At 45.8% G+C, this 26,354-nt stretch overlaps 2 protein-coding genes across 7 annotated transcripts in view; both read right to left on the reverse strand.

Annotated features, from left to right (window-relative positions):
• Nucleotides 1-6,214: 6,214 nt before the first annotated feature.
• On the reverse strand, nucleotides 6,215-11,901 carry LOC105562411 (zinc finger protein 62-like). Its single transcript, XM_012013231.1, has 4 exons — nucleotides 11,608-11,901; nucleotides 10,319-10,465; nucleotides 10,139-10,228; nucleotides 6,215-10,060 (listed from the first exon to the last, which is right to left on the reverse strand). The coding sequence occupies exons 1-4, from the start codon at nucleotides 11,776-11,778 to the stop codon at nucleotides 6,647-6,649; spliced, it is 3,822 nt and encodes a 1,273-aa protein (XP_011868621.1). The 5' UTR covers nucleotides 11,779-11,901; the 3' UTR covers nucleotides 6,215-6,646.
• Nucleotides 11,902-14,035: 2,134 nt separating this feature from the next.
• The window catches only part of LOC105562413 (ras-related protein Rab-37), a 146,016-nt gene continuing 133,697 nt past the window's right edge, over nucleotides 14,036-26,354 (reverse strand). For all 6 annotated transcript variants that reach the window (XM_012013237.1, XM_012013234.1, XM_012013235.1 and 3 more), the window contains exons 5-8: nucleotides 21,163-21,271; nucleotides 17,881-17,991; nucleotides 17,115-17,256; nucleotides 14,036-16,086 (exon numbers count right to left, since the gene is read on the reverse strand). In XM_012013237.1, coding sequence (XP_011868627.1) covers nucleotides 15,969-16,086; nucleotides 17,115-17,256; nucleotides 17,881-17,991; nucleotides 21,163-21,271 — 480 coding nt within the window. In that variant the 3' untranslated portion in view covers nucleotides 14,036-15,968. The remainder of the gene's footprint in view (nucleotides 16,087-17,114; nucleotides 17,257-17,880; nucleotides 17,992-21,162; nucleotides 21,272-26,354) is intronic.

A 26,354-nucleotide genomic window follows, 5' to 3' on the forward strand; every position in this document is an offset into this window, starting at 1 on the left:
GGGACAATTTGCCGATTAGCCCTCGCGCCGCCGCGGTGCTGTTCTATTCGAAATTTATCCCCGCACGGCTCGTAACATCCCTCTCGTTTTGCATCCCTGTCGCGTTCGGAGTCGGACGTGCGGAGCCGCGCACGTATCGGCTCCTTCGGTACGGAGCCCCGGGAGTTCGTCAGCGAGCGTACACGATACGCGATCGGGATGTACACGCCGAATCAATTTTCCGGGAGCCTTAATTCGCCCGTGACATCGCGATTCGTTACACCGGATCTTCTCTCTCTCGCGGCGCATCGTGTCGCGGATTAGCCTCGACACGATCGGCCGGCGGTGACGCAACGGCACTTTGTATGCAAACCGCGTTCCCTCTTGGACTTTTTCAGCGCGGCGCCGTACCAGAAAAATGACGAGGGACAAAAAGAGAACGCGAGAGGATACGCGCGCGGAGAGGAGGAGAGAAGAGAGAGGGAGAGGCGGAGGAGCGGATAATCCAGAGGTCCCAGGGACCGTCGACGAAACCCGTTCAATGTATATCTCTGGTGTGTATATAACGTATACTGTGTGTGTCACGCATTCCTAGATGTACTTTTCTCGTACGAGGGCGAATATTTGTTCAACTTCGCAAAATGACCGAGAGGAAACGCCGCGAGTGCAAACGTTCCCCCCCCCCCCCGTTCAGGACGAGACCTACTACCGCGGGCATTTTCGCGAGCGGGCTATCGATTGCGGCCGGTTTTACTTGTGCACATACGGCGCGGACGGCGACGGGTGGGTAATATTACTAGGGGGAGGACGAGCGGGGAGGGCGCAGGGCGACCGGAAGTGGGCCGGAAATCATCAAAGTGTAAAGGGAACGACGATGGAACACGATTGCGCGATTAGAAAGCCGATTCCGCATGCAGGCGGAGCGGCGTGGACTAGTTAAAAATTCGATCGATAGACCGCCTCTGACTTAACTCCCGCATGCTGAATAATTAAAGTGGCGATGGTGGGCCCTTCCCCCCGTGGCATTCTCGCGGAAACGCTAGAGCGGGCGCGGGTAAACGCGCGGTCGTCAAGAAACCCGGGCTACTTTTCGTGATTTCCCAGGGTAGAAACGTGCGGCGAATTCACGCGCGGGGGGAGCCGAGAAAATTTTGCGCTCCGGTAAGAAAAAAATTGTGCGCTCGCGCGCGCTTTGTGCGATACGGTAAACGTACGTATCCATCGAAGGAGGAGGCAGCTCCTCGAGGGCCGCGGCTGGGCCGTAAAGGACCGTCTACGTTGGAAGTAGAAAGCAAGAAAGCTACAACCTTTACTTGTCAGTAGAGGTGTGACATTTTGATGTTATCTTTATACGCAGAACGTCGCAAAATGCCCGAGGAACGTTTTTAATGACATTCCTTTACATTTTGGAGTCCCCGACTTCGTTTTAACACGGTTTTAAAAAACGCAAGATGATCCTCAACACGCAAAATGGCGTCCAAATAACGTCAAAAATCGCAATTTTCCTTAGTGAACATTTCTAACGTCAACGTTGTATCCTAAACCAAAGAGATTTAAGCCTAAGACTAGTTTTTTTGTTTACTTTTTTACTCTTACTTCTTACGCCAGGCTTACTTCATCTATTGTAGACGATCCTTAACGCAGACGCGACGGCGCGTATCGTTTTCATTCGTCAAGTCGCGAGCGGCTCTTTCCCGCGAAAATCGCTCTCGTTTGCCCGGACCGGCCGCGATTTTCTCGAAATTGTATCTCGCCGCGTGTTTACGTTTCCCGGACACGGGGAAATTCACCCGGGAACGTTTCGCTCGCCCGCTACTCCAGCCTGATTATCCTCCCGATTGTGGGAGATACGCGCGATTACACTTCTCTGTATTTTCCGAGCCTGACAACAGCACAACGACATACCTCTCCTCTTTAACTCGTAAAAGCTCTTTGTATGTATCGTATTCTAACGTACTCGGGGGGGAGAGAAAGTGAGATTTTCGAAACCGCGAGCGAGGTGTATCCCTTCGACCTCTCGATCGTATCGTAAGCCGTGAAGGCCTCTGTGCTCACGATGCTAGAATTCGGACCAAGTTCCAGTTCCGAGAAATGTGAGAAATGTGCTATTCCATAAAAGCTGATTGGCCACACGTTTCTCGAAGCTATAATAGATCGTGGTCACAGACCTTAAACCACGTCGTTACGGCGCAATGTAAATCGGATCCAAGCGACTTCAGACATTTACTTGTACCTGAATGAATTTCGAGCTTGACAAAAGGCTTAGCTAAATTAGAAATCAACGAAATCAACGAGAGGTCGCAATTATAAATTGAAGAGGAAACAAAGTTTTCGTAAGAATCGAAAAAGCCTTGCGAAATCTATGCGAAGCGTATTTCTACAATTTGCGTGTCAGACCGAGCGTTGCGCAATTGAATTTGGTGACTTGTGAACTTTGTATCACTACTCGAGATTATTATTGTTTCCCACGTCGAGAGGAGAGTTCTCGCTAAAAAAAAAGCTATCTTACCAACGCAGGTGGATTTCTAAAGGCCTACTAGAACTTGATCCAAGTTCTGGTTTCAACTTGTGCAGCTATTCCATAAAAGCTGCAAGCTGATTGGCCTCACGTTTCTCGGAACTAGAACTCGGGCCAAGTTCTAGCCTCGTGGACACAGGCCTTTAGTGTCGCAACAAAAATGTATCGCTATTTCTTGGATCTGTCAGAAAATTGTAGTCTGCGAAATTTATAGCAGCAAATTTATTCCAGCAATACCTTCTAGAAAGCTTGGGCTTCATTACTAAGGCCCGGTTTCACCAACGTCGCTTAACTTTAGGCTTAGCTCAATTCCTTCTTTGTCTCTTTCCAATTGTTACTTTAGAAAGAGACAAATATGAATTAAACTAAGATTAAAGTTAAGCGACATTCGGTGAAATCGGGCCTAAATATTGATTTCATTCACATTGAATGAAAATGAATTTCGGCACCATAGCCAGAACAATCTTTGAAAGGAATATAACTGTTTATGTGCCACAATCAAACGCTACAACGCATGGGCGCAACAGAAAGACTTTCTTCATTCGCCAACAGTTCGGGTAGAAATTTTATTTTTGTTCTTTAAACACGATAATCTCTTTTGGTTGCCAGTAATAAATAACAATGGGTCAGTTTAGTCGACCTTAACTGACATTTGCTTAATGAATAAAAAAATAAAAAATATAACGTGCGACGTTTCGATCACGGGTTTTTGGTCCTTGTCAAGCACAAATTCTAAAAGGGAATAGACCAATAATCGGAGTTGCACGCTTATCATAGATACAAATGAAATTACAAATATAAATTATAAGTAATGCGTAAAATGAGACGCAATCAAATATCACGTGTACAATAAAAGATATGGTTTGTCAAGTGGATACGCAAATAACACATTGAAATTAAATCTTCGACCAGTCACTTGCCTTAGAAATTAATCGAGTCATTGCAATATGTAATTGAACGGTACGAAATTATAACAACGGTAAAAAATTCTAACAATCGCACGTTATACCTTTTATTTTTAACTTATTAAACAAATGCCAGTTAAGGTCGACTAAATCCGATCCATTGTTCTGTTATTTAAATCGATTAAATTCAAAGCATACGCGCTTTCGCAGTATTGGCCATTCATTTACGTATCTCGGTTATTCTTCCCGTATCTAGAAAATTGTTGCTGCAAATTGCAAGATCATTTTCATTCCCAGCGTAAACCAAAGGCAAACGGTGCAATTTCATGGACGCTAGAAACCGGCGGTAAATTTTCAGGTCGCGTGACCTTAGTGAGATTCGGCGTCAAGAAAACGTAGCGCGGGGGGGAGGGAGGGGGGGGGGAAGAAAGTTCAGAACGTTTCAGCTTTTTCGGCGTGCCGCATTTAATCACGCGGCTACATTTGACGCTAAATTGTAGCGTCAATGAAATGGCTGCTAAACGCGTCACGGCCGCGCGCGCCGTTCCATTTATTTCGAAAGGATACACCTACGGGCTTAAGGATGAGACCGGACTGCCGTACGACCGCAACCGCGAGAGACTCGCGTATATCAATTTGCAAAAGAAAAAAGAAACGGCCGACAATCGCGGCCGCGTGGCGCGAGCACCGCGGGGGCGGTTCGACGACGGGGTAGAGGAACAGAGAGAATTTTGGCCTAATCTATACGTCTCTATCGATGTAATCTACAAGTTTAATCCGGCGTCGCTGCGCGACATCGCCGCGCCTGGGCGGCGGAAGAAAGCGCGCGCGCGCGAGAGAGGCGTTTCTATTAAAATATCCCCGTCGCGTATCCGCTTCTATGCAGATACGCGGCATTATATGCGTTAACAGCGCTCACCTGACATCTGACATCGCGCACACGCTCGTCTCTGCACACGCACACGGGACGGAGTGCACGCGCGCGGCTCTCCAACGCGCTCCGGCGCGCGTTGCGCCAGGAGAGACGCCGAGGCACTCGCGGATGCACGGGCTATCAGACGAGCGTGAGCGCGACGACGTTTCCTCGTCATCCCATCGTGAAAAAGACGAAAGAAAAAGGAAAAAAAATATGAAAGCACACCCTCCCAACGTGTTATCGCGAGATAAACTGTACGCGCGTACCCCGACCCCTCTTCCCGCTCCCCCCCCCCCTCATCGCTAATTACTAATCGTTGTTAATGACTAATTGTCGGCGTTACCGCAAGATTTTATCGATATACAATTACTATCTCTGAACTTAGCGAGTTGATACACTCTGATTGTAAGACACGACGCGGAATCGTGCAACGGTTCACTTTATATTTCTACATTAATATATACCTATAATAATAAAAATAATAATGATAGTAATAACACTCTAATAATAATATATACATAATATACATATACTTAGTGAGAGACGGAAGTTTTCCATCCCGTTAATAAAAATAAAATATATATATATATAGCAAAGGAATATAAACAGATAAATAAATGAATAAATAAATATATATATATATATTGATAAACCCGGAAAATATGGAAAAAATAAAAAGTACGACATATAAATAAATATATATATCTATATACATGTGTATAATAGTCTATAATTTTTCATATTGTTGTACGGATTTTTAAGTTTATATTAAAATGTTTTGTGCATTCATAAAAAAAAGGAAGTACCAAATACTTGTGTGATGAATTCTTTACCTGTCTACCCATAATCCCTGCTACACCTGCGCAAGTTTCTCATCGCCAAATGGACGGTGATCATCACTTAATTGAAACGCGGCAACGTATGATTCAATATTTATTTAGTTTTTCCTGAAATGTTCATAGAGTTCTATCTGTTTACATTAAGTTACGTGTTGCTTAAAATAGAATCAATCTGTACCTAATATCATAATTAAAGAGAGTATAACTGACACTTGTATCCATGTAACGATTAGTTTCGTAAACTCAGTAACACAAAAGAATCAACAATTCTTTTTGTATCTTTTATTGCTATAATTCGTACATTAGAAATACAAGTAGTTAGTAATAAAACTAATGTAACGCATTATTAATGCTGCCAGAGAGAGAAAGATAAAAGGAAGGAATGAGAGAGGCAGACGCGTGAACTGCCGAGTTAAGCGAAAACGAAACACAATCGAACCGATAAAAGGAAATTCTTAATAAATACCGTTACATGTAAGCAAGATATTGGTAATTTTTATTTATATAGCGTACACAATAATAGGTGTAATCGTACCCAAATGTATCTGTAGTATAGGCAAAGAAACTTAATCGATTGCTGTAGAATCCCCAAGGCGGTTATCGACAGTGTCGCTGCAATCAGGCTAAGATATTGGAAAACTGAACGTCTCCTCTTGGTTATTTTTTAAATTGTTCTATTTCCTTTTAAATATGAAAACACGTAAACATCGCGATGCAACAACCTTGCTGCATGTGACCAAGTTCAATCCTATGGGAAAATCGGGTCACGTGGCCATACCTGACTGCAGCGATCAACGTATAACTGCGCCGAGAGGTTGCCACACGTTTCATGAACTCCATACCATACATATAGTTCATTCATTTCGATATTTACACACCTCATTGGTCGCAGTTATACAGTTGCTATATGAAACAGATAACAAATTATTTACGATAAGCCGTCGCCTGTAAAAGTGGTGAACTTCGGCAAAGTGAGAACTTGATCAACGTAACAATATGCATAAAATAAAATTTTAATTGCACACCAAATATTTTAATTATTTCTCACGTTAGGAAAAATTATTTTCTGAAATAAACCAGGATATTTCGAGTGTGTATGTATATATTCATATTCATATATTTTGTAGCTTTCTTCTGGTTTCATTTGATCTCATAAAATTATGACTGACCAGTATACTTGCAAGAGTATACCTGATCTTACATATCGGTCATAGATATGCAAGACCAATGATATTTTTGCAAGTATATATTTTTCTAGCGTGAGAAATGATAAAAATGATAAAAATTTAGTGCGCAACTAAAATTTTTGGTTGTCCTGCACATATTGCTACGTAGATCAAAATTTTCCATTTTGCAGAAATTTACCACTCCTACAGACGACGGTTTATTGCGAAATAATTTGTCGACCGTGCCAGAATATTATAATAATTATAATTAAAAAATCTTTTTTCTACCTGGCACAGTCAACGTCCAGATTTGCGTGATCATTTTATTCGGCCTCGTCGTGGAACTTAATGTAGTGTATCTTCAAAGCCCTATTGTTAGGATATTTGACGTCACATTCCGGACAAGTAGCTCCGACCGCGTCCTTCACCGAGTAATTGTTCAGATTGACTTCCCTATGGAATGTCTTGCTATCGGCCTGATACACCGCGTTGTGCACATTGGTGATATGGCGTATGATGGACTCCTTATTGAAGACGTGGCACTGCTTGCACAGCTTGCAGCTGTACATCACGTTATTGTAGACTGTTTCCCCGTAGTCTTTAGGCCGTTCGGGTGTCGAGAGCGCCAATCTATCGTTGTTCGGCGCGCTAGCGGCGGCTTCGGCCGTCTTCTTGTGCTTGATCGTGAAATGCTGTCGCAGATTCGACAGACCGGGGAATTCCTTGAAGCAGATGTTGCATGAAAACTTGCCATCCTGAGTCGACACCGGAATGCATTCGGGCGTAAAATCTTTTTTCATACGGCTCTTATGGGCCGTTTGCTTGTGCTTGTACAGCACGCTCATATTTGGGAACATTTTCCTGCAAAGGTGGCACATGACTGACTTGTTCCTTTTCTCACCGGCGAAGTCCATGGCAAAGGGCGACAGCTTAACCTGGGAATTGTCACTTTCAATCTCGAGTTTCAAACGCTTTGTCTTCGGCTCGTCCTCGATCGATAACGCTCGATTGCTGTTGTATAGCTGCTGCTGCTGCTGTTGCTGTTGCTGCTGCTGCTGCGTGCGTAGTAGGTGCATGTCACTGTGAAAGGAGAGTTTGTGTCGTTGCAGAGACTGGTTGCTCGAAAAGACCTTGCGGCAAAAGGTGCACAGGTACTGCGAAGCCATCGGTTTTCTGGCTAAAGATTGGAACTTGATCGAGGCCACAACCGTAGCCTTGTGAAGTCTCTTGTGCTTCCACAGAACCTTCTTCGAGCTGTAAGACTTGCCGCATATGTCGCAGGCGAACACCTTTCGTATATTGCTAAGAATAGGATTGTCCTTGTGCCATTGCATATGGGATGCCAGAGTATCCTGATCGGGGAAAATGTTGGTGCAGAGCTCGCACTGAAGCTCGTCGTTCGAGAAACTTTTCTCCGGTTTGTTACGGGCGCAGTGAACGTCCCACAGATGGGTCCTCAGTACTATGACGTCGTCAAATTTGTCATTGCAAACTTGACACTGGAAACTCCCTGATGTCTTCGATGGCGATTGAAATGGAGGATTAGGGAAGGACTTGCGCGCTCTCGCCGGTCGTTCCGAATTCTCACCGAACTCGACGCTGCTCGACTCTTTCTGCGGACCGTTGGCCGCCTTCTGCTTGCTCAGTATGAATCGAGTGCTCAACCGCGAGTTAGCCCGATTATGCCAGCCTTTGTGTATTTTCAAAGATGCCTCTTCGACGAAAACCTTGCCGCAGATATCGCAGCCATAGCCATTCTGCGATTTCTCGAGGTGGGCAGTGCGGAAGTGATAAGTGAAGTTTGCTTGGAAGACGAAACTCTTAGGGCACTGCGGACATTGCAACACAGTCTTCATAGAATTGTGAGTCTTCATATGCTGATCATACAGATCCTTACGCATGAACATGCGCGAGCAGTCGACGCAATCGTATGTCTTGGAGTTCCGATGAGCGATTTTCGTGTGTCGCCGGAGATTGGCATAACTGTTTAGCACCTTACCGCACTCGCCACACTCGTGAATCTGCGGACCAGGATCGGAGACGGCGCTAGCATTCATCGGCGGGTCTTTCCCATCGATTCTCACGTCCTCGTCCAAGCTGCCGTACTCCACGCAGGAAATATTGGCGTTCCTTTCGTTCGGGTCCTCGATACCATGATCTTTGATGTGAATCTCCAAGGCACCAGCGCTGCTAAACATACTGCGGCAAATGGCGCACGAGTATATCTTCATTTTGAGATGGAGAGTCCGATGCTCGTCCAGCTCGATTTTGGTGGAGAACACCTGGGCACAAAGAGGGCAGCTATACTTTTGGCCTGACATTCGCAAACTCACTCTCGACTTGACACTCGTCTCGTGAGCATTGCGTTCCTTCAATGGCGCCTGAACTTCACTCTGCGAGGCACCGTCAAGCTGCGCTTGTTGATTGACCTGAGTTGTCCCGCGATGGCTCTCGTAGTGGGTCAGGAAATCGCTGGGTGATCGATACTTGGTGAAGCATATGGAACAGGTAAAGTCCTTCTTCTTGTGTTGGGTCGTGACGTGATAGTGGAACTTCTTGAACACGGTGAACGTCATGTAACAATGCACGCATCTATATAATGTTCTGCTATCCGGGTCCAATTGCAAGCACCACTCCTTGTGCTTGAGCATGTTGGGCCGATAACGATAGATCATGCCACACAGATCGCAGGCGTGATTGTGCGCCGGGTCGCCGTTCATGTAAGGCCCGCTAGCAATCCTATCGGCAACGATGTTTCTCGATGGCAACGGCGCCATCGGTTTCAGCTTGGGCGGAGCTCGCGCCGGCGATATCATCTCCTCGTACTGCTTGTCCGAGTGCTTCGCCAAATGGCTGAGCAACTCCTTCCTACCCTGCATTGAGCGCAGGCACATGTTGCACGTAAAGTATCGTTCGCTGCCGTGTTTCGGCACAACTAAGGCGATCTTCATAGCGCACTCGAAGGAAGCGCCGCAGTGCAACTGATACATCGATCGATCTGAAAATTCTGTAAGGCAGGCGATACACGTGTACGGTCTCAGATCCGGCATATGCTGACGTATGTGAGAGAGCGTGCTGCGTCGATCGTTAAACGTTTGTTGACAAGAGTAGCAAGAGAAAGTTTTCAGCTGGCTAATAATGTCCTGTTGCACCTGCGTCAGCGGCGAGTCCTTTTCCATGCTGACCAGCTCATCCTCCAGATCCTCGATCATCTCCTCGTCGTCGTTCTGCGATTCCAAGTTCTCGATGCCGTTTTCTTTACTGTGGAATCTCTTCATGTGTTTCAAGTATGTATACTTGGAGTGTAGAAATATCTGGCAGTGCGGGCACTTCTGTTTAAAAACGCGCGCGCCTCTAAAATGAGTGTGAGGCCCGCGTCTCAATCTCTTCTTAGGCGATGCGCCGGCCATGTTAGACTTCTGCGTGGAATCGGCCTCCATGATCGCGTCATCATCCACTTCGTCGGCCATAGGATGCAATAGCAGCTCACTGCTATTCGTAGACTCTAATTCTATGGTACAATCGGTATCCTCATCATCCTGCGGCTCGCTCTTAACGGACACAACTACAGTATCCTGCTGATCCGTTTCTTTTTCTTCCTTGCCAGTCTCCTCTTCCACCGCAGACGGGATCGGTTCGGGTTCATTGTTAGTGTCATTCGCCTCGCTGTTATCTGTCACATCCTGCGCTTCCTCGCCATTGGATTCAGCGTTTTCCACTGTTTTAATTGGCGAGCGCTGGAGAACAAGCAATACTTACGTAGAGAAATTCTTTTCATCATAACAGTTTTAACATATAAAAAGAAACACGCTCACCGGTTGTTCCAACTTATTGGTGATCTCTGAAATAATTTCCGAATTATCTTTATAATCGATGTCCATTGGTTCGTCCTTAACTGCGGCCACCTGCAAATATTAAGAACACATGAGGATAAGAGAGCGCAATAGCAAAAGTAACTCAATCTACTGTACTCAAGTACGTTTAACAATACACACCGTAGGATTCGATTGAGTTTGATTTGCCAACCATTCTTGCAGTTTGTCCTGGGAGCGCAGACACGACTCCTTGTAGGTGTACCATTGATCGACGCTTTTCACGCAATTCGCGCATATCAGCGTGGACAACTTGTCGGTCGCTGAGATCTAAAGAGAAAAGGTGCATTAAACTTCCCAATTTCGCGCAACACATAATCTTAATATTTGACCCACGAGGGTTTTTTAACAAAGTTCTTGAAGTGAAATGCAAATGATACTCGCACAACAGACATCACGCGTTAGACGAAAAGTCCCAATTTCTCTAGAAACACGTGTCGCGTGCGACAAATGTTGCAGTACCCTAAATTGTGCCTCATTGTTTTTTACAGATCGTTGAATAAACACGTGTCGGTGCGATTTTGGAAAAATGAGCCAACTCGAAGCGCGTGCTGCGACGAAGGTATTTTGTGAAGAAGGGCTTACTCCGCGTGTAGTCGGTATTAACATTTGTCGCTGACAAGTCCTTCGCGAGATTCTCTATCGCAGCACGCGCTTGCAACTTTTTAAACGGCCCTCGCACATGCCTAGTTACCGACAATATTGTTTCGATAGGCGATTGGTACATACGCCAAAGTGTACCGGAGCGTACGCTCGGCGTCACGGGTGCTTTTACACCTGAAAACAGCCCGTTCAATATATTCAGACAGAAGTCCAGTTTATTAAAATAAATTTTCCCACTGGACACCTCCAGCGTCTTTCGTCAGGCACTCACGACGCCGTGTACACTCCGGTATACCTTGGTACACGCGCAAAAGCCGCCTAATATTATAACGCACGTTAGGATTGATTAGGATGACGCTATTACGTTTGCACGACAAATTTCCTAAGCGTATCGATTGGCTGCAAAATAGAACGCCTCTGGAGACTCGACAACTTTTCTATCCCGCGACCAATCAGCACGCTTGGCAAATTTGTCGTCTCTCCAAGCATCTGGAGGAGACGCGTACTCCGACAGAGAGAATGCCTCGCCCGAAAACGCGACGGACGCTACGAAGCGCGCCTCAGCGCGGAGGCAAGACAAGAAAATGATACGGGGCACGAGGAACGCGGCCGCGGGAGAAACGGATCGCTCGGGTCGACGCGGAGTCCGGCACTCCTCGCGCGATCCGAACATAACCTCGAAAACGCCGTCGGGCGCGACGCAGTCCCCGGACTCCGGCGAGGCTCGGTCGCGGGGACTGCACGCGGACCCCGCGGCCCCCCCCCGGGTCGAGCCTCGCGCGGGCCTCGCGCGGATCGCGCGCACGCACCTGAATCGACAGGCAGGCCTGAATCTTGGCGGCCAGCGGCACGCCGGACGAGTCGTCATCCTTCTCGCCGTTCTCCTGCGCCGCGAACACCGAGGACCTGGGCTCGTCCGTCGAAAGGCACAGTCTGCAGACGTTGTCGACGCTCTCGATCTCCACCACGTCCTCGTCCATCCTGGGCGGGCTGCGCTAACGGGCGCGGGGGACCGACACGACAGGACGCCGTACCCGTACCACCGACGCCACGTATTATTTCTTTCCCCCCCGAGGACTCACGCGCACTCGCCCCCCTCCCTCTCTCGCTCGCTCTCCTGCTCGCAGGTTAGGGACGCAGCGTTTTGTTTGCGGCGAACGGAAGACCAGAGGCAATCTGGGAACCAGGAGGAGGCAAGAAAGAGCCGTTTCCGCGTGTGTCCAACTTGCCGGCGACGCGCCAAGATGGCGCGATCGGACGCTCACGATGGCGATCCGCGGCCGCTTCTCGACGCTTCGGAGCTCTCCATCCGGAACCCCGAGTGCATGCGCGGTAAAACGAGCGCTAGCAGGCGTTTTTACGGCTCACAATCAGTTAAGTATCTCATTGTAAGGCCGACGGCAGAGAACGTTCCGTAAACGCTTAAGACTGTCTCAGTCGTAGACTTACGTTTCTCTCTGCCTTGCCCTACGTCTACGACTGAAGAAGAGAGTATCCTCGGGGCTGCGTTACACTTGTCGCCCGACAAATCGTTTAAGCGCGTTGATTGGAAATGCGCCATAAAATAGAAAATTTCTACAACTTTTTATCCCGCAGCCAATCAATACGCACGAAAAATTGATAATACGGTAAACTTTTTAAGCACGTTGATTGGCGACAAAATAGAACTTTTCTGGAGACTCGAGAATTTTTCTATCCCGCGGCCAATCAATACGCTTGAAAAATTTGTCGCGCGAAAAAAGTTTTTTTCCAGCGCGTTAATTGGATAAAAAAAAGTTCTCAAATCTCTAGAAAACATTTCTATCTCCTGCAAATGTTTTTCTGCTCAATCAACACGCTTGGAAAAATTTGTCGCTCGCACAGCAGACTGAATAGAAAATTCCTCTTCTACGAACAACACGTGTGAAGTTTCAACTCATTTTATCAAACAAGTAATTTTTTATAGATTTTTTGACTAACGTAATATATAACATTAGCTGTACTTTTTGATATTTAATATTTAAGTGATAGAAAAAAAGAGTTTGTATGGCTCGTAAATAATTTATGAGTAACTCTGGGCAACGTGCAACGTCACGAGGCTATCGAGATGGTCACGTGGTCGATGATGCATACACGCATGCGTGTGTCGTTCCGTTCGAAAGAATTTTTCCCTCGATTTCCCAGCATTGGTCTAATCCACGTGGCCATTCATATTTTTTGCCCACGAATTCGAGCTCGACACTGCAAATTATAGGATACATTATAGAAATGTCCAGGCATTCCTGCCTGCCCGTGTACAGTGATGGACAGAATGGTAGCAACTTTTCTTAATGCGTTTAGATTCAGGTTTATGTTCTTAAACCTTTTCTACGAGGGAAATTTTGCTCGAGAAATATACATCGGAAAGGCTCAAAATGGTTTCGAAATGGCCATCGAGTACAATTTTCTTCGGAGAAGAAGATTTTGGAACGTAACCCCTGAATCTAAATGTATGCTCTTAAACTCATTAAAAAAAAGTGTCGCAACCATTTTGTTCATCACTGTACATACATTTTACAAATCAACAATTGGAAAAAGAAGGAGATGCAATTTCAAAACACGAATGTCCATTCTTCCAATGTAGATTAACTCCAGTTTCGGTTCAACTTACCTTTTATCTTTCTAGGAATTAAAAACAGATTTCCGTATTGATAGAAATGGATATGAGAAGAACAAAAGACTTCGACCAAGTTCTGATTAATTCCTAATTAAATTATCAGAGTTTAATCAAGGTCAGACCTGTATAGAGGAAACTAAAGTGAAAACTAAAAAATGTACGAGTACAATTGAAACAAGGAACCCGCCAACGGTCGATTCTCGCACAACGAGCTCTCCAATTGTTTTACTTGCATCTTGTTCTCTTCCTTCTCACCTAAATTTGAACACCTGGAATAATAGAGACCAAAGAAATAGAAAAAAAACTTGCCAGGACCGATATAAATTTACTCTCATCAACGACTCATTTGCATACGAAATTTTTTCCGAAATCCATTAACTAAATTGCGGAGAAAGATATTATTTATATTATTTTCAGCAAAAACAACCGAGCTTGAGCAAATTCCTTTGCCTTTTTAATCCCGCGCACAAAATATTTCTCCATAATAACAGAGATAAACAAATTCAGCGAATGTTTTCATTCGAGTTCACATCGTAAAAATAAAAAAAAATATATAAAAAGTATCGCGACGGTCGGGAATGGGAATATTAAAAAGATATACATACCTCTCGTACGTTTGGTCGACTTTTATTTCATATATTTCTTCAATATACATCTGATACACGAAATTGTCATTTGTACACTGCAGGTAAGACAGATTGCACGTCATATACATCAGGATGTAACATACGCGATATATCCCCTCGATCTTCCGATCTAAACTCTCCTCGGATGTCCGTTTCGCTAAAAAAATTAATTTCGCGCTCTCTCTCGCGCGCGTCCCCGGTTACTTCCGCTAATTCTATCGCAAAATAGAGGCTTAGAAAAATCAAGAGTGATCGAACGGTCCTTCGCGGTAACATGGATAGAGCTTTATTGAACAGTGTTAAGCTTATTGACTCTTCAACAGACAGCGATCCTCAACTTTGCTTAGAACTCTGATACGATAACGATCGATAAATTTCCTTGATTTCCTACATTACGTTGCGGATAACCGTTTTCCCGCGGTCAATTGGCATTAGTGTTTCTCTTACCCTCTCTCTCTCTCTCTAACATTACATAAATATCAGTTTGTCGATTACAAAACATGCTCGTGATAACGATCACGAAACGTCACAGATTCCTATGGAACATCTAGATCGCCAACAGTGTCGCAATTTGTCACGAGTCGGCCCGAGGCAAACGGCACCCGACCAAGTAGCTATTGGTAGCAAACGCTGTCTACTCTAAAAAAAGATCTCACGGCTCCGTGATGACGGCGACGACGATTTTGGACTCGTTAAAAATGACCGTCGCCCTCCTGTCGTTCGCGTCCCTTTCGTCTCCTTCGGAACTAGCAGTTTATTTGGCGGTATTCGTATAGAAGTGACGTTCTCTCGTCTTCTCGCTAGGAGAGAAGAAAGAAAAGAAGGGAGAAAGAGAGGAGGAAAGCGACCGCTCTTTGGGAAAACTTGAGCGTGTTCGGCCACTACCGTTCGACGGAAGGTCGCGAATTCTTTTCTCATTCTTCCCGCGAGATGTAATTTCTTTCTCTCTCCCTCTCTCTCTCTCTTCCTCTCTCGCTCTCTTTCTTTCGACACGCACTACTTCGCAACTTGGTACGTCGACCGAGCTTGCATTGACATTTTATTCGCTCACGCAGGCACCGCGAGAGAAATGCAGCCGCGCCGAGCTGTAACTCGGTAACAAGCACATTGTATGCAAATCGCAAGATTATTCGCGCTCCTTTGTTACGAACGGCGAACGCTAATGGAGCATAACGTAACGAACGATTACGGAATCGGTGTGCGACAATCGACGTTACAGCTTATGCTCAACGATCGCTTAATAATCGCTCTGAGCGCTTAATGATACTCGTATATGTATACTATATATGTGCGTACGTACGCGGATGTGGCGTACATGAAATTAGAACCATCAAGCTAAAGCTTTACCTACGGGGGTATCCTGCGTGTGAAACTCTCCCTCTCTCTCTCTCTCTCTATTCTCTTAGAACTATTCACATTAATATACAGCGTGTGCGAGTAACCATTGACACGTGTTTGCTTACGTTTAACGAGAACTCCGCGTTTCCCCCTTGATGCTACGCTAAAAAAAAAAGAAAGCAGTTCAGCTCCCTGATCTCGATTTCTCTAAGTGCGCAAACAATTTGGATCTCTCGATATTGCGTTAACACTTTCGCGACCGCTCGTTGAGCGAAATAATGCATCGCGTTTCCCGAAAACGCTGACCACTCGCCGCACCGCGATTCCGATTCACCCGACGAACGTGGATCGATCCGCCTGCGCTGTGGTTTATTCGCAAAGTTGCTCTATGACTCGAGTATAAAATTTACACCGTCCCGCCGACGAATGTTACACCGCGATGTTGTTTCCCTCGCGCGGCAGTCAAATGGGGTGCTTGCCTCACGATGGCAATTTCGCGCCGTGTCTCGTCGCGACCAACGCGGTTCCGGCTCGCGTATCCTCTTAATGTAACGTAGAAAAGGAAAGCAGTTCAGGTTGTCAGGCAGCTGGAGTTGAAGCAGGAGCTTCGCTGCGACTGCTGGCGCACGTAGTCCTGAACGTTGAATTTCGCCCCGTCGGAATCGTCGCTTTTCCTAGCCTTCAACTCTCTGAAATCAATCGGTACCATTTAGCTCTAGCGATTTATCGTACGCACCCAGGTCCTGGATCTCTTCCCTACGAAAATATACGAAGCACTCGCCACAAACTAGACTGACTTTTCAGCTCAATCATTTGTTACCCTTTTTTGAAAGCCTCTCCCGTCTTTCGGAAGAACAGTTAATCCTTTGAAGCGAGGTGGTAACCCACGTTACTTTTTGGCCATTTAATTTCTAGTTAACGCATTTAGGTCGGTTTTTGTGCACTTTTTGGGGGTATCTTAGCAATACAAAAAACATAAAAAAAAGTTGAGTAGTCTCGAATATTTATTGTAAGTTTTATAAATAAACAAACGTGAAAAAGCAGCGACTTTTTCGGAAAAATTAATTATTGACAAAGTTTTTTAAGATTATTTCTTGAAGGCTTTGTACAAAGGGGTTTTCGGGGTCGCTCATTACGAATCTGATGTCAGACTTTCAAAATTCAAAATGGCAGACTCAAAATGGCGGATGCGAAGTACGTGAATATTTTAAGTTTTCAAGTTTTTCAGCATTTTCGTTTGATTATGGTATTTAAGGACTCATCACGTCCGCGTCGTTAGCTCTGGGGTAGTGCTGCAAGAATGAGTGAATTCTAAGAAATGATTAAATTTCAATTTTGCATCCGCCATTTCGCGCGCTATTTTTTATATTCTATAAGAATTTTCAACTGGAATTTAGATTCCATGGGTCCTAATTATATCTAAATAATGTTTCTTAGCGTAGTTGAATTACAGTTGAATGATGTTATTCGTTTAAGTTTTGAATTCCGCCATTTTGAATTATGAAAATCTGATAACGGGTTCGTAATCAGCGACCCCAAAAACCTTTCACGAAAAAAAAAATGGTTCAATAGAAAAATGTATGCTTCAAAGGGTTAAACTAATTGGACTTAATTGGATTTAATGAAGCGTTAAAGCGACTAAAAATCGAGTTCGGTTTCAAGCATTGTTAGTTCATACTATCTTATTTTACGTTGGCCGATCTTGTCGGAATCGTACCGAGCAACGGCGAGAAACGCCAATTCGACATTGAGGCCAGTCTTGGCAGACGTTTCCATGAACGGCACTTTGTACTCCTGCGCTAATCGCTCGCCGTCTTCCCGCTTAACGGCACGCTCCGTTCCGCAGTCGGACTTGTTACCTGTGGTTTAATACAGCGACGAGAAGATAAATCACCAAAAATTATCTAGCTTTTCAATAACGAAGCTAATAGTGAGAACACGGTCGATGCGATCTGAACTGGCCGTGAGCAATTGAGGTCAATTTACGTGAGCCGATAGTCCATACGAGGTACATTCGGGTCGAAATTGGATTTCGTATTAAAAGCTAAAAATTAGACGTAACATCGCGAGAGGTAGAAAATATTTGTATTCCTTTTTTACACGCGTACCAAACGCATTTTCTAACCGAACGCAGCCTCGGCAAAGATTTGTCTCAATTGCTCACCAGAGCGGTCCAAATTGCATTGAGCTGCGAGTTGAATTTCATCTTTCCCGCAAGCCGGGCTTGTTAGTTCTCAATCTCTGATTTAAATCGGATTCGATAGCCGGGTGTACGTCAACTTGGGACAATCTGACTGATGCCGCTGGAATCAAATCTGGGTCATCCAGCTCTCCTGAGCTCTTATCTCGGCTAAACCATTATTGCGGCCCTTATTTCTGGCGTTTAGCCTCCCGGAGATCGAAGTTTCCGTTTTAACGCGAGGATCCCAAGTGGGCAGATCTATCGTATCGGCACGGAAACCATAAATATAAACGCGACTCACCCAGCAGCATGATGACGACATCCTCGTTCGCGTGTTCCCGGATTTCGCTTAGCCAAGCCCTGATGTTGTCGTAACTCGTCTTATTCGTCACGTCGTACAGCAGCAAAAGCGCTGGAACACGCAGTCGTCTGAATTGCTTCTTTTTTTTATCGACTACCTAATCGACTTTACGTCACGCGACGGTCAGAGGCTTTTTACAAAGTACTTTTACTTTTTATAAATGCACGTACGTACATCCCATACGTGTCAGGGATGTGCGCAACTTTTCGGACGTGAACTGAATCGAATCGAACGAGATTCGGTTTGATGCGAATTCAATTCATTTCAATTTCTGTTATTCGAATGTGAACTGTTCGCAAATTTTGAATCTAGATGTTTCTAATACGAATCGTAAATGTTGTCTCGTAAAATCATACTTCTTGTTAATAAACAAAGTAGTCGAGGGGGAAAACCGCTGAGGGTATTGTAGTGTACAGATTTGCGGCATTACTGGGCATTACTTGGCATTTTTTGGACATTAGTTTAGCATTAGGCCTTGCTGGGGTATTATAAAGATAAAATAAGATAAAATAAGATAAAGTAATGCCCACTGGGTATTAGTGGGCATTGGTGTACAAGATTTTGGTCAGCGGTTTCCCCCTCGCATTCAATACCACAACTGCTCACCGAGCTGTTAAGTAGCAATGGGACGTGACTGACCCTTGGATTCAGTCCGCAGAATATTGATAATAATAATAAAATAACTATATCACTTCATTTTAATTACTACGAATGTAATTGGATAATTCAATACTACACTAGAGTTTGATAATTTACCTGATTTTTCGTCCAATTATCATTTGATTTTATATTAAATGTTTTCTACTTAAAAATAAATTTGTATCATAATCAATGTTATTGTTCCGCATCGCAATATTCTTTCATTATCTGCCTGTTAAAATTCAATCGAATAACATTTAGATGGTTAATTACAAATTATATTTCAACGATACGAATCGATAGAAAAGAAATCCTTAATTCGCACATCCCGCGTGTGAAAGTTTTATATTTCATATTTAATTAAACAATAATCGGATTTAAAGCAAAAGTGCAAAAAAAAATTGTAATCTGCAAATACACGATTTTCTTTCATGTTTTTACACGGGGAAACAAGTTTTATTATGTTATACTTAAATCTTTCACTTCTCTCATTTATATTTAATTACTTTATATTTAAATTATAGGATAAAACGCTTCGCGTGAATTGTAAAAATTCAGCTCACTTTGCCGCTATTCTATAACGTGATCTCAATGGTCGCTAATCTTCTAGATGGGTGACGCGTTTAATTATTACCGAATTCACTCGACTGGAATAATTACTTCCGAAGTTGAGCTGCAACGCAGCATTATTGTCGCAACAACTTCGGAACTTACAGACGGACAAACAATGAGGTACCCTCTTCACACAATCTCCCCGTATCTAAATACGCCTTCTCGTATCTATATACGCGAATCGAGTTTGGCACCCGGCCAAAACTGGCGGAGCAACAAAATCGGGAACAGCGGGCTAGGGTTCGGGTTAGGAAGTTACGAATGGTTCGTGCATTGTAAAGTCGAGTTTGCCCTGAGTGATGGCGGTAACGTTCCAAATTGATCATCTCAAGCCCGGAAACGGACCGCATTTTGGATTCGAGTATGAACAACCCGCAAGTCGCGCAATTAAGATTTCCCCGGAGGCGCACCAATGTAATGTCGATGTTCTATGCTACTCGGCTAGTTCATTGTTACATGCACACAGGAAGTGCTCAAATTCCCAATCCCAAAACTAATTTGACACAGATAAGCCCTTGGGAGAGATAAAAAGAAAGAAAAAGAAACAACTCGAGTCCCAGAACAAAGGTTCAAATTTATATCTATCTTCACACGCGCTTCTAGACGCACATCCTAACATTTCGAAAGTAATTAACTGCGGTATTAATTAACGATATACAAAGACAATTAAAGTTGCTAAAAGTTTATTTTAAAAATATATAGGACCAAATCGCCATTTTCTTATCGCGGGAAAATCGATTTTAATTTGATTATTGGATTCGCAAATTAAAAAAACTTCCGAGGAGAATCTGGAACATTTTATGTGCAAGGCAGTTAATAACAATAATCGAGTTACAATAAAATTCGCGTTTCGTAATTGCCGCGAGAGAAAAACTCCTCGATTAAACCAAGCGTTAAATACCTGACGCTCGAAAGCGCGTTATCTCTCGCCGGGTGAGATATTTCTCATTATTTTCCGCTGCGTAAAACGCGAAACCAATGAAACGTATGCACAGCTTGGAGATCGCGGCGGCATTTGCAACGCAGGAATTAAATCGTTGCGAGATGTTGCGAAACGCGTGGGGAAATCATCGCCAACGATCGCGTTCTTATCGATGGCGTGATACTATTGTGATAAACACGCTTCTACAAAAGATGTCGACACGCCAAAATTTCGTCCTAAATTATTAAATTAATTATTGTAATATACATACAGTACAGTTTAAAAGTTTGCAAGCAGTCACATTTTTAGTTCGACGAAACGAAGAATTTCTGGAAAAGACATTGTTAGAAATGTTTTCTACAAAATAATTCAGATATACGATAAACTTTTATTACAGACAAACTCCTTGAACATATTAATTTCTGTTTATTGTTTATTGAATTAATTTCTTGTTCAACCCTTTCGTACCTGCGGGACATATTTCCACCTAGGAAAAAAAATCAACTTTTAAACAAATAATCGTCTCGACTTCTACCTCGGCTTGTTTTAACTAAAAAAAATATGATTGCCTGCGAACTTTTGAACGGTAGTGTATATAGTGGAAAGTCTCATGAAATAGTAGGTTTGCGACATCCAAATTCAATCGCAAATCTTTTTCGCGGCGAGTACACGGTCTAACACTGAATTTTCCACTAAACAGAGAGATTTCACTCCAAAGGCAATAAATTCGTGGCGAAACCAACAGAGATGCCTGTTAATTTAGCACAAACCCCGCTACCTCATATAAGGAGCTTATACTAGGGAACTTTCCTCTATACTTATACATGCATGTGTATGAAAATTAATGAAATGCTTTAAGCGTGATTTATGGCGTGGCGTTTGCACAATACTAGCGATAAAACGCATATTTGAAATTGGAAAAAACTTGACGTTAATTTACGCAATTTCTACTCATTTCAATTTCGATCAATTTAATCCGCACCGGGCGAATATCGTCGCGCTCCTTATTGAATCAAGGCAGATTTGTAACGTGAGAGAAAAAGGTTTACCGTGCGCGTCTCGGTAGTAAGCGTGCGTCACGCTTCGGAACCTCTCCTGGCCGGCTGTGTCCCATATCTGCAGCTTGATCGGCGTGTCGTCGACGGTGACAACTTTGTTCTGCAAAGGGAGAGAAACTTCTTTGAATTTTCGCAGCCCCGCGCGCGAGCCGAGCCTTAAAATCACGAAGGTACCGTTGTCCAATGTGAGCAACATACAACCTCGTTAGCACGAGAATCGTTAATGGAAAGTCAATCGGCACGAGAGCGTACTCCGTTAGTCGTAAATACATGGTGAAGTAACCCTGAAAAGCCTCACCCTAAAGTCAATGCCGACTGTCGTTATGTAGTTTCCCGACAGGAAGCGGCCGTCGCGGAAACGCGTTAGAAGACAGGTTTTCCCAACGCCGCTGTCGCCGAGTAACATCACCTGCATCGAGCAACGATTGTTCAAATAACCGTTTCATTCTGATTCCAGCTCGCTCATCCGTCCGCGCGAATTCTGATTTCAAATCTTAATTCCGTACTATACTTGCAGTTTTTTTTTTAGCTACGGCAGCAACGTGTTTCTTGCCGTGTAATTAATTCGACGGAAGAGATAAAAAGAGAAAGCGAAGTAACGCGACCTACTAATTATCCAAATTAAAAAATGCGCCACAGTTGCCAAAAAGTAAACTACATTAAATTAACCTGGATATGCCGAAAACGTCTTTTGAAAAAAGATATTTCATCTTGGAAAGTTCTCACTTCCGTGGACACAATGCGAGAAAAGCGCACGTCGGAAAAAGAAAGAGCAGAAAATCGTGTTCTTTCAAATAAAGTGACCCGAAAGGACACTGGGCAAATTTGGATAAAAATGACGCAAATACAAGAAAACTAATAAGACCGCATTGCCTCAGGCGTAAAGTAACGTCCGAGGGATTGGTCGCGCTGGGCGAGCGAGAGAAACAAGAGGAACAGCCAACGGCCGGCGTAGCGCGCGAGATGAGCGAGGGAGCGGGTATCAGGGGGCAAGGTAGGACCTTGAAGAGAAGGTCCGCGTGATCAGGTGGGGTGTGCTGGCCGGCGGAGTCGACGCTGTCGCGCGAGGACTGGCGCCTGGTCGGGCCCGTGATATCCTGGGGCCTGGCGAAGGCGGTGGACGTGGCGGCCGGCGCAGCGACGGGGGCCGGCTGGGCCGGGCCCCGCGCGGCCGCCGCGGACCAATCGGCGCCGGTGGAGCCGCCGCTACCGCTGCCGACGCTGCCGCCGCCGCCGCGCGTGCCGTGTCTGCTGCGCCTCGACACGTTGCGTAATGTTTCCTCCACGGTGCTCATGGGCCCCTGCTACCGGGAGCACCAATTTGCTCTTCTTCTTCTCGGCCACTCCTCGTCGTCTCGTTGCGCCTCGGCGTCGTCGTGCTCGTGCTTGCGCCCGTGCCCGCACTCGTCGCCGTCGTCCTCCTACTCCTTCTGCTTCTCCTCAGGACGACGACGACACTAAAGCTCTCCCGAGGTCACTAAACCTCTCCTCTCTCTCCCCGGACTCGCGAGCGCCCACTCGATTCGTTCCGCTCGCTCCTTCGTATGTAGGTACGCGCGTATAATGCGTGCGTGCGTGCGTGCGTGCGTGCGCGCTTCCTCTTCTCGCGTTTCTCCTTCTGCCCGGAGAGTCTCGTCTCCCTTGCCGCGCCGCTCCGCTCCGCTCCGCGTCCCGAGCGTTCTCCACTTCGCGGCGGCCGAGAGAGCCCGCCGTGCCCTGCCGTGCCGTGCCGTGCCGGCGAGGTACGAGTGAAAGTACGGTCCGCCGTTCGAATCGCGCAAATGCGACCCGGGCTCTTTCCACGAGTCCTCACTTGAGCGGGAACGAAGCGCCGTGCCGGCGCGACTCGAGAGAGCGCGGGGAAATCTCCGCGGAGCTGCCCGGCCGGATGATGAGCCACGCGATGCACTCACCTAAATTGGTGCAGAGTTTCAGGACAATTCTCCGTTGTACGTTACGCGCAATATTTCCGCTGTTAAAATCAGAATAGAGAATAGAAGTGTAACGTTGCGCTATCAAGAGTGAAAAAGTTCTCGAAGCATTTCTTTTTGTCTCGCCCGGTGTTGTCCATGCGCCTTGGACGCGCGATCGAACACCGTTAAACTGACACTCGGCCCGCGCTACACCTGTCGTGATGGAGCACGCGTTTGTAACGCAACGTGCAGCGCGGAGTCGGGGAAGCAAGTCGGAGTAAGATTGGAAAATTTTTTGCGCGCAAAATTGCGCTGTCACCGCGAACAGCTCCGCGCTTTAATGGGGCCCGGCCTCCGTGGCCTCTGCGCGCGATTTAGCGAATATTAAACGGAAATCCAGCCGATGAGTGCAAAAGGAAAAGTATTCCCTTTGATCCGTGACGCGTTAACCGTGTGAAGCCGAGCTGGTTATTGAAATATCCCGACGTTTGACGAACGGCAGTGTAATTCGCAGCGTCAGGCACCGTCGGTGGACAGCAATTTGCACACAGCGAGCGGCGGATTAAACTGTCTCGAGTGCGTCACGACCAGTTACGTAAAACGTAAGCGCGAGCGGCTTTAATGAATTCGCGAACACACAGGCACGTCAGTCACATTCGCCTGCGAGCGAGCTTCCCAGCGAGATCGGGATCGATCGTGACGCGACTGATCCACACGGAGGAGCGCGTCTGATAAATTTCGTTCGCGCTGTCCTCCTGAAACTGACGGGCTTTCCTCTCTCGCTTCGGATAAAAAAATTCAGAGATTATCGCGTCGTCAACGACCTCGACTTCGGCGTGGATTCGCGGAGGATTAGGTCTTCGTTCGGGGACTCGGTTCCCCTCGCGGAGCCTGACGTCTCTCATCGTGTCAAGCTTATTCTACAATGGACGCAAGACGCTAGGCGGCAATACAAGAAATCGACCAATCGCAGTCACATATGGGAAGAATGCTCGACTGTCATTGGACGATTTCTTGCGTTGCGGCTTAGCGTCTTGCGTTTTGCGCCCATTGTAGAATAAGCTTTGGGCTGGTTCTACAATAGACGCAGCAGGTCGCAAGCCGCACGCACTGAAAAAAATCTGATAGATTCAACCAGTCGTCTGTTAGAAAATGGACGAATCAGAATTCCTTTAGGATTTGCCATGAAAGATATTTCATAACCAGAAGTTTGCTAGACTTCACTACACATCTGGTAAATCCTAAAGGAATTCTAATTCGTCCATTTTCTAACAGACGACTGGTTCTATCAGATTTTTTTTCAGTGCAGGAAATCGGCCAATGACAGTCGATCAGTCCTCTCATATTCGACTGTGATTGGTCGATTTCTTACGTGGCGACTTAGCGTCTTGCGTTTTGCGTCCATTGTAGAATAAGCTTAACAGCGAAGCTAGTTCGAGGCAATTACAAGTCCGTCGCGGTGCACACATGCAGCGTCGGCCGCGATAACGAGCCGCCTCGCGCGTAAATCGAAAGCGGAAACGGCCTTTGTTCCTCGGAGAAAACGTCGGGGCGCTAATGGATACTCGCTGCGTTCGGCGGCCTATACAGCTGGACTCTTTTTTTTTACGTTCTCGTAAATTACTATCATCCGATAATAATGGACACGCGCGTCGCGTCGCGCAGTGCAGAAGGCAACGCTCGTATAACACTCCGAAACACACTTCGCGTTTTCTATCGCGCTCGTAAACCTCCTCCCTCCCGAAGTGGGTGAAGCTCATCGACCACCGGCGGATCATCTCCGGGTTCGAACCGTCCCTCGCGAATCGATGTATCGACGACCGCTTTATGCTGTGGCGCACCGAAATTCCTCCCTGCCAAAAACAGATCTCCGAGGCCTAAAATAATCCCGATATTCGAGTTTTCAGCTATCGATTTTCTAGCTTTTATTATCGCGCGATACAATACCGGGCTACATGTATCTGTTTTTGTTCCTTTTTTTTTATTTATCCGCATCCATTCGCGGCAGCAAAATCGCACGAAAGCGCACCTTTCGCCGCCGCTCGTGCGTCGTTCCGGCAACGGCAGGAAGTAAAAAAAAACAGCTTTCGTCGCAAGCGGCGGTGTAACATCCGGTGGGAATAAAGCACGGGCCCTTTGCCCTCGGACGCGAGCGCAAGATGCTGAAAACGTGCGAGAGTGCATGCAATTCGCGGGAGACGCGGTCCCATCCTGCGGTTCAGCCGCGCCCGATAATTCCAACGCATTACGTCCCCTTTTTTTCCGCCTGTTTGCACGTCGAACTGGACCCTCGGCGGGCGCTAAAACTCACACCCCGATCATTTCCGGCCTCATTGGGCACGAAATAGCGCGGGCGATGGCAATCGACGTTCGTTGGACCTGACTGCGACACGTGCGCGAGCTCGCGGTCGTGCAAAAGAGACCGCCGACGATTCGGCGATTGCATTCGGTGGCCAGAATGCTTGACCGTCCATTTGCAGCGCGCGTTTCGAGGGGAGCGCTGCCGAGCGCCGGCTTGAATATTTAACGCGCGGACGCGCCACGCGTGCTCGAATAACGCAATATATGTATATATCGCGGGGATAAGCTCAACACTCGCGAGAAAAATTTTCCCGATGACAATTAATGATTCACCATCCGCGGTTACCCGCGAACGCGGAGAACAAATCATTGTACGCGGAACGCGATGCTATTCTTAGGACAGCGCGGGCAAGTTTATTATTTCTTCCGAGAAATTCAAGGGCATTTTCCGGGAGGATTTCCCGGGGCCGCCGGAGATCCGCGAGTTGGGCGCGGCGCGATCCGACTCCAGTAAATTAAGCTGGGTATCATGGAGTCTGTATAAGGAGACCGAATTGATTACGTCACTGAACGTGGGCCGACATTATTGCAAAATTTTGAATCAAAATTTTTAGCGCTGGCGTCGCAGAAACGGATTAAGGATTCGCCCACGAGTTTTACCAATCTTGATCCCACTGGCTCGTAGATACAGCGTGTAACCGTTGTTATCTGCCGGTCAGTCACTTATACTCGTACAGTTATAGAAATTGCCTCCAAGGCCTTTTATTCATTCAAGCTACGCTCTGAAATGTTCTCTCCGACGAAAATTTCTATTCTGGCGACAGAATTAATTGGAAACGCTTGAAAAGATTTCATAAAGGTTATCAAGTAAAAGTCTTCTCGGAGAGAAAGGTTTCAGAACGTCCTTGGAAACATAATCTTATACAACTTACGATTCTAATAGTTGAAATGTTATTTTTCGTGGATTAC

The sequence above is a fragment of the Vollenhovia emeryi genome, unplaced genomic scaffold (assembly GCF_000949405.1).
Source record: "Vollenhovia emeryi isolate VEMERY1.0 unplaced genomic scaffold, V.emery_V1.0 DF939189.1, whole genome shotgun sequence".
Lineage (NCBI taxonomy): Eukaryota > Metazoa > Arthropoda > Insecta > Hymenoptera > Formicidae > Vollenhovia > Vollenhovia emeryi.

Coding starts and splice junctions, on each gene's coding strand:
- LOC105562411 (XM_012013231.1), bottom strand. CDS start 11,778: ATGGACGAGGACGTGGTGGAGATCGAGAGCGTCGACAACGTCTGCAGA. Junction 10,466..11,607: donor AGGCCTGCCTGTCGATTCAG/GTGCGTGCGCGC, acceptor TTTTCTCTTTAG/ATCTCAGCGACCGACAAGTT. Junction 10,061..10,138: donor CCAATAAGTTGGAACAACCG/GTGAGCGTGTTT, acceptor CTTGTTCTCCAG/CGCTCGCCAATTAAAACAGT.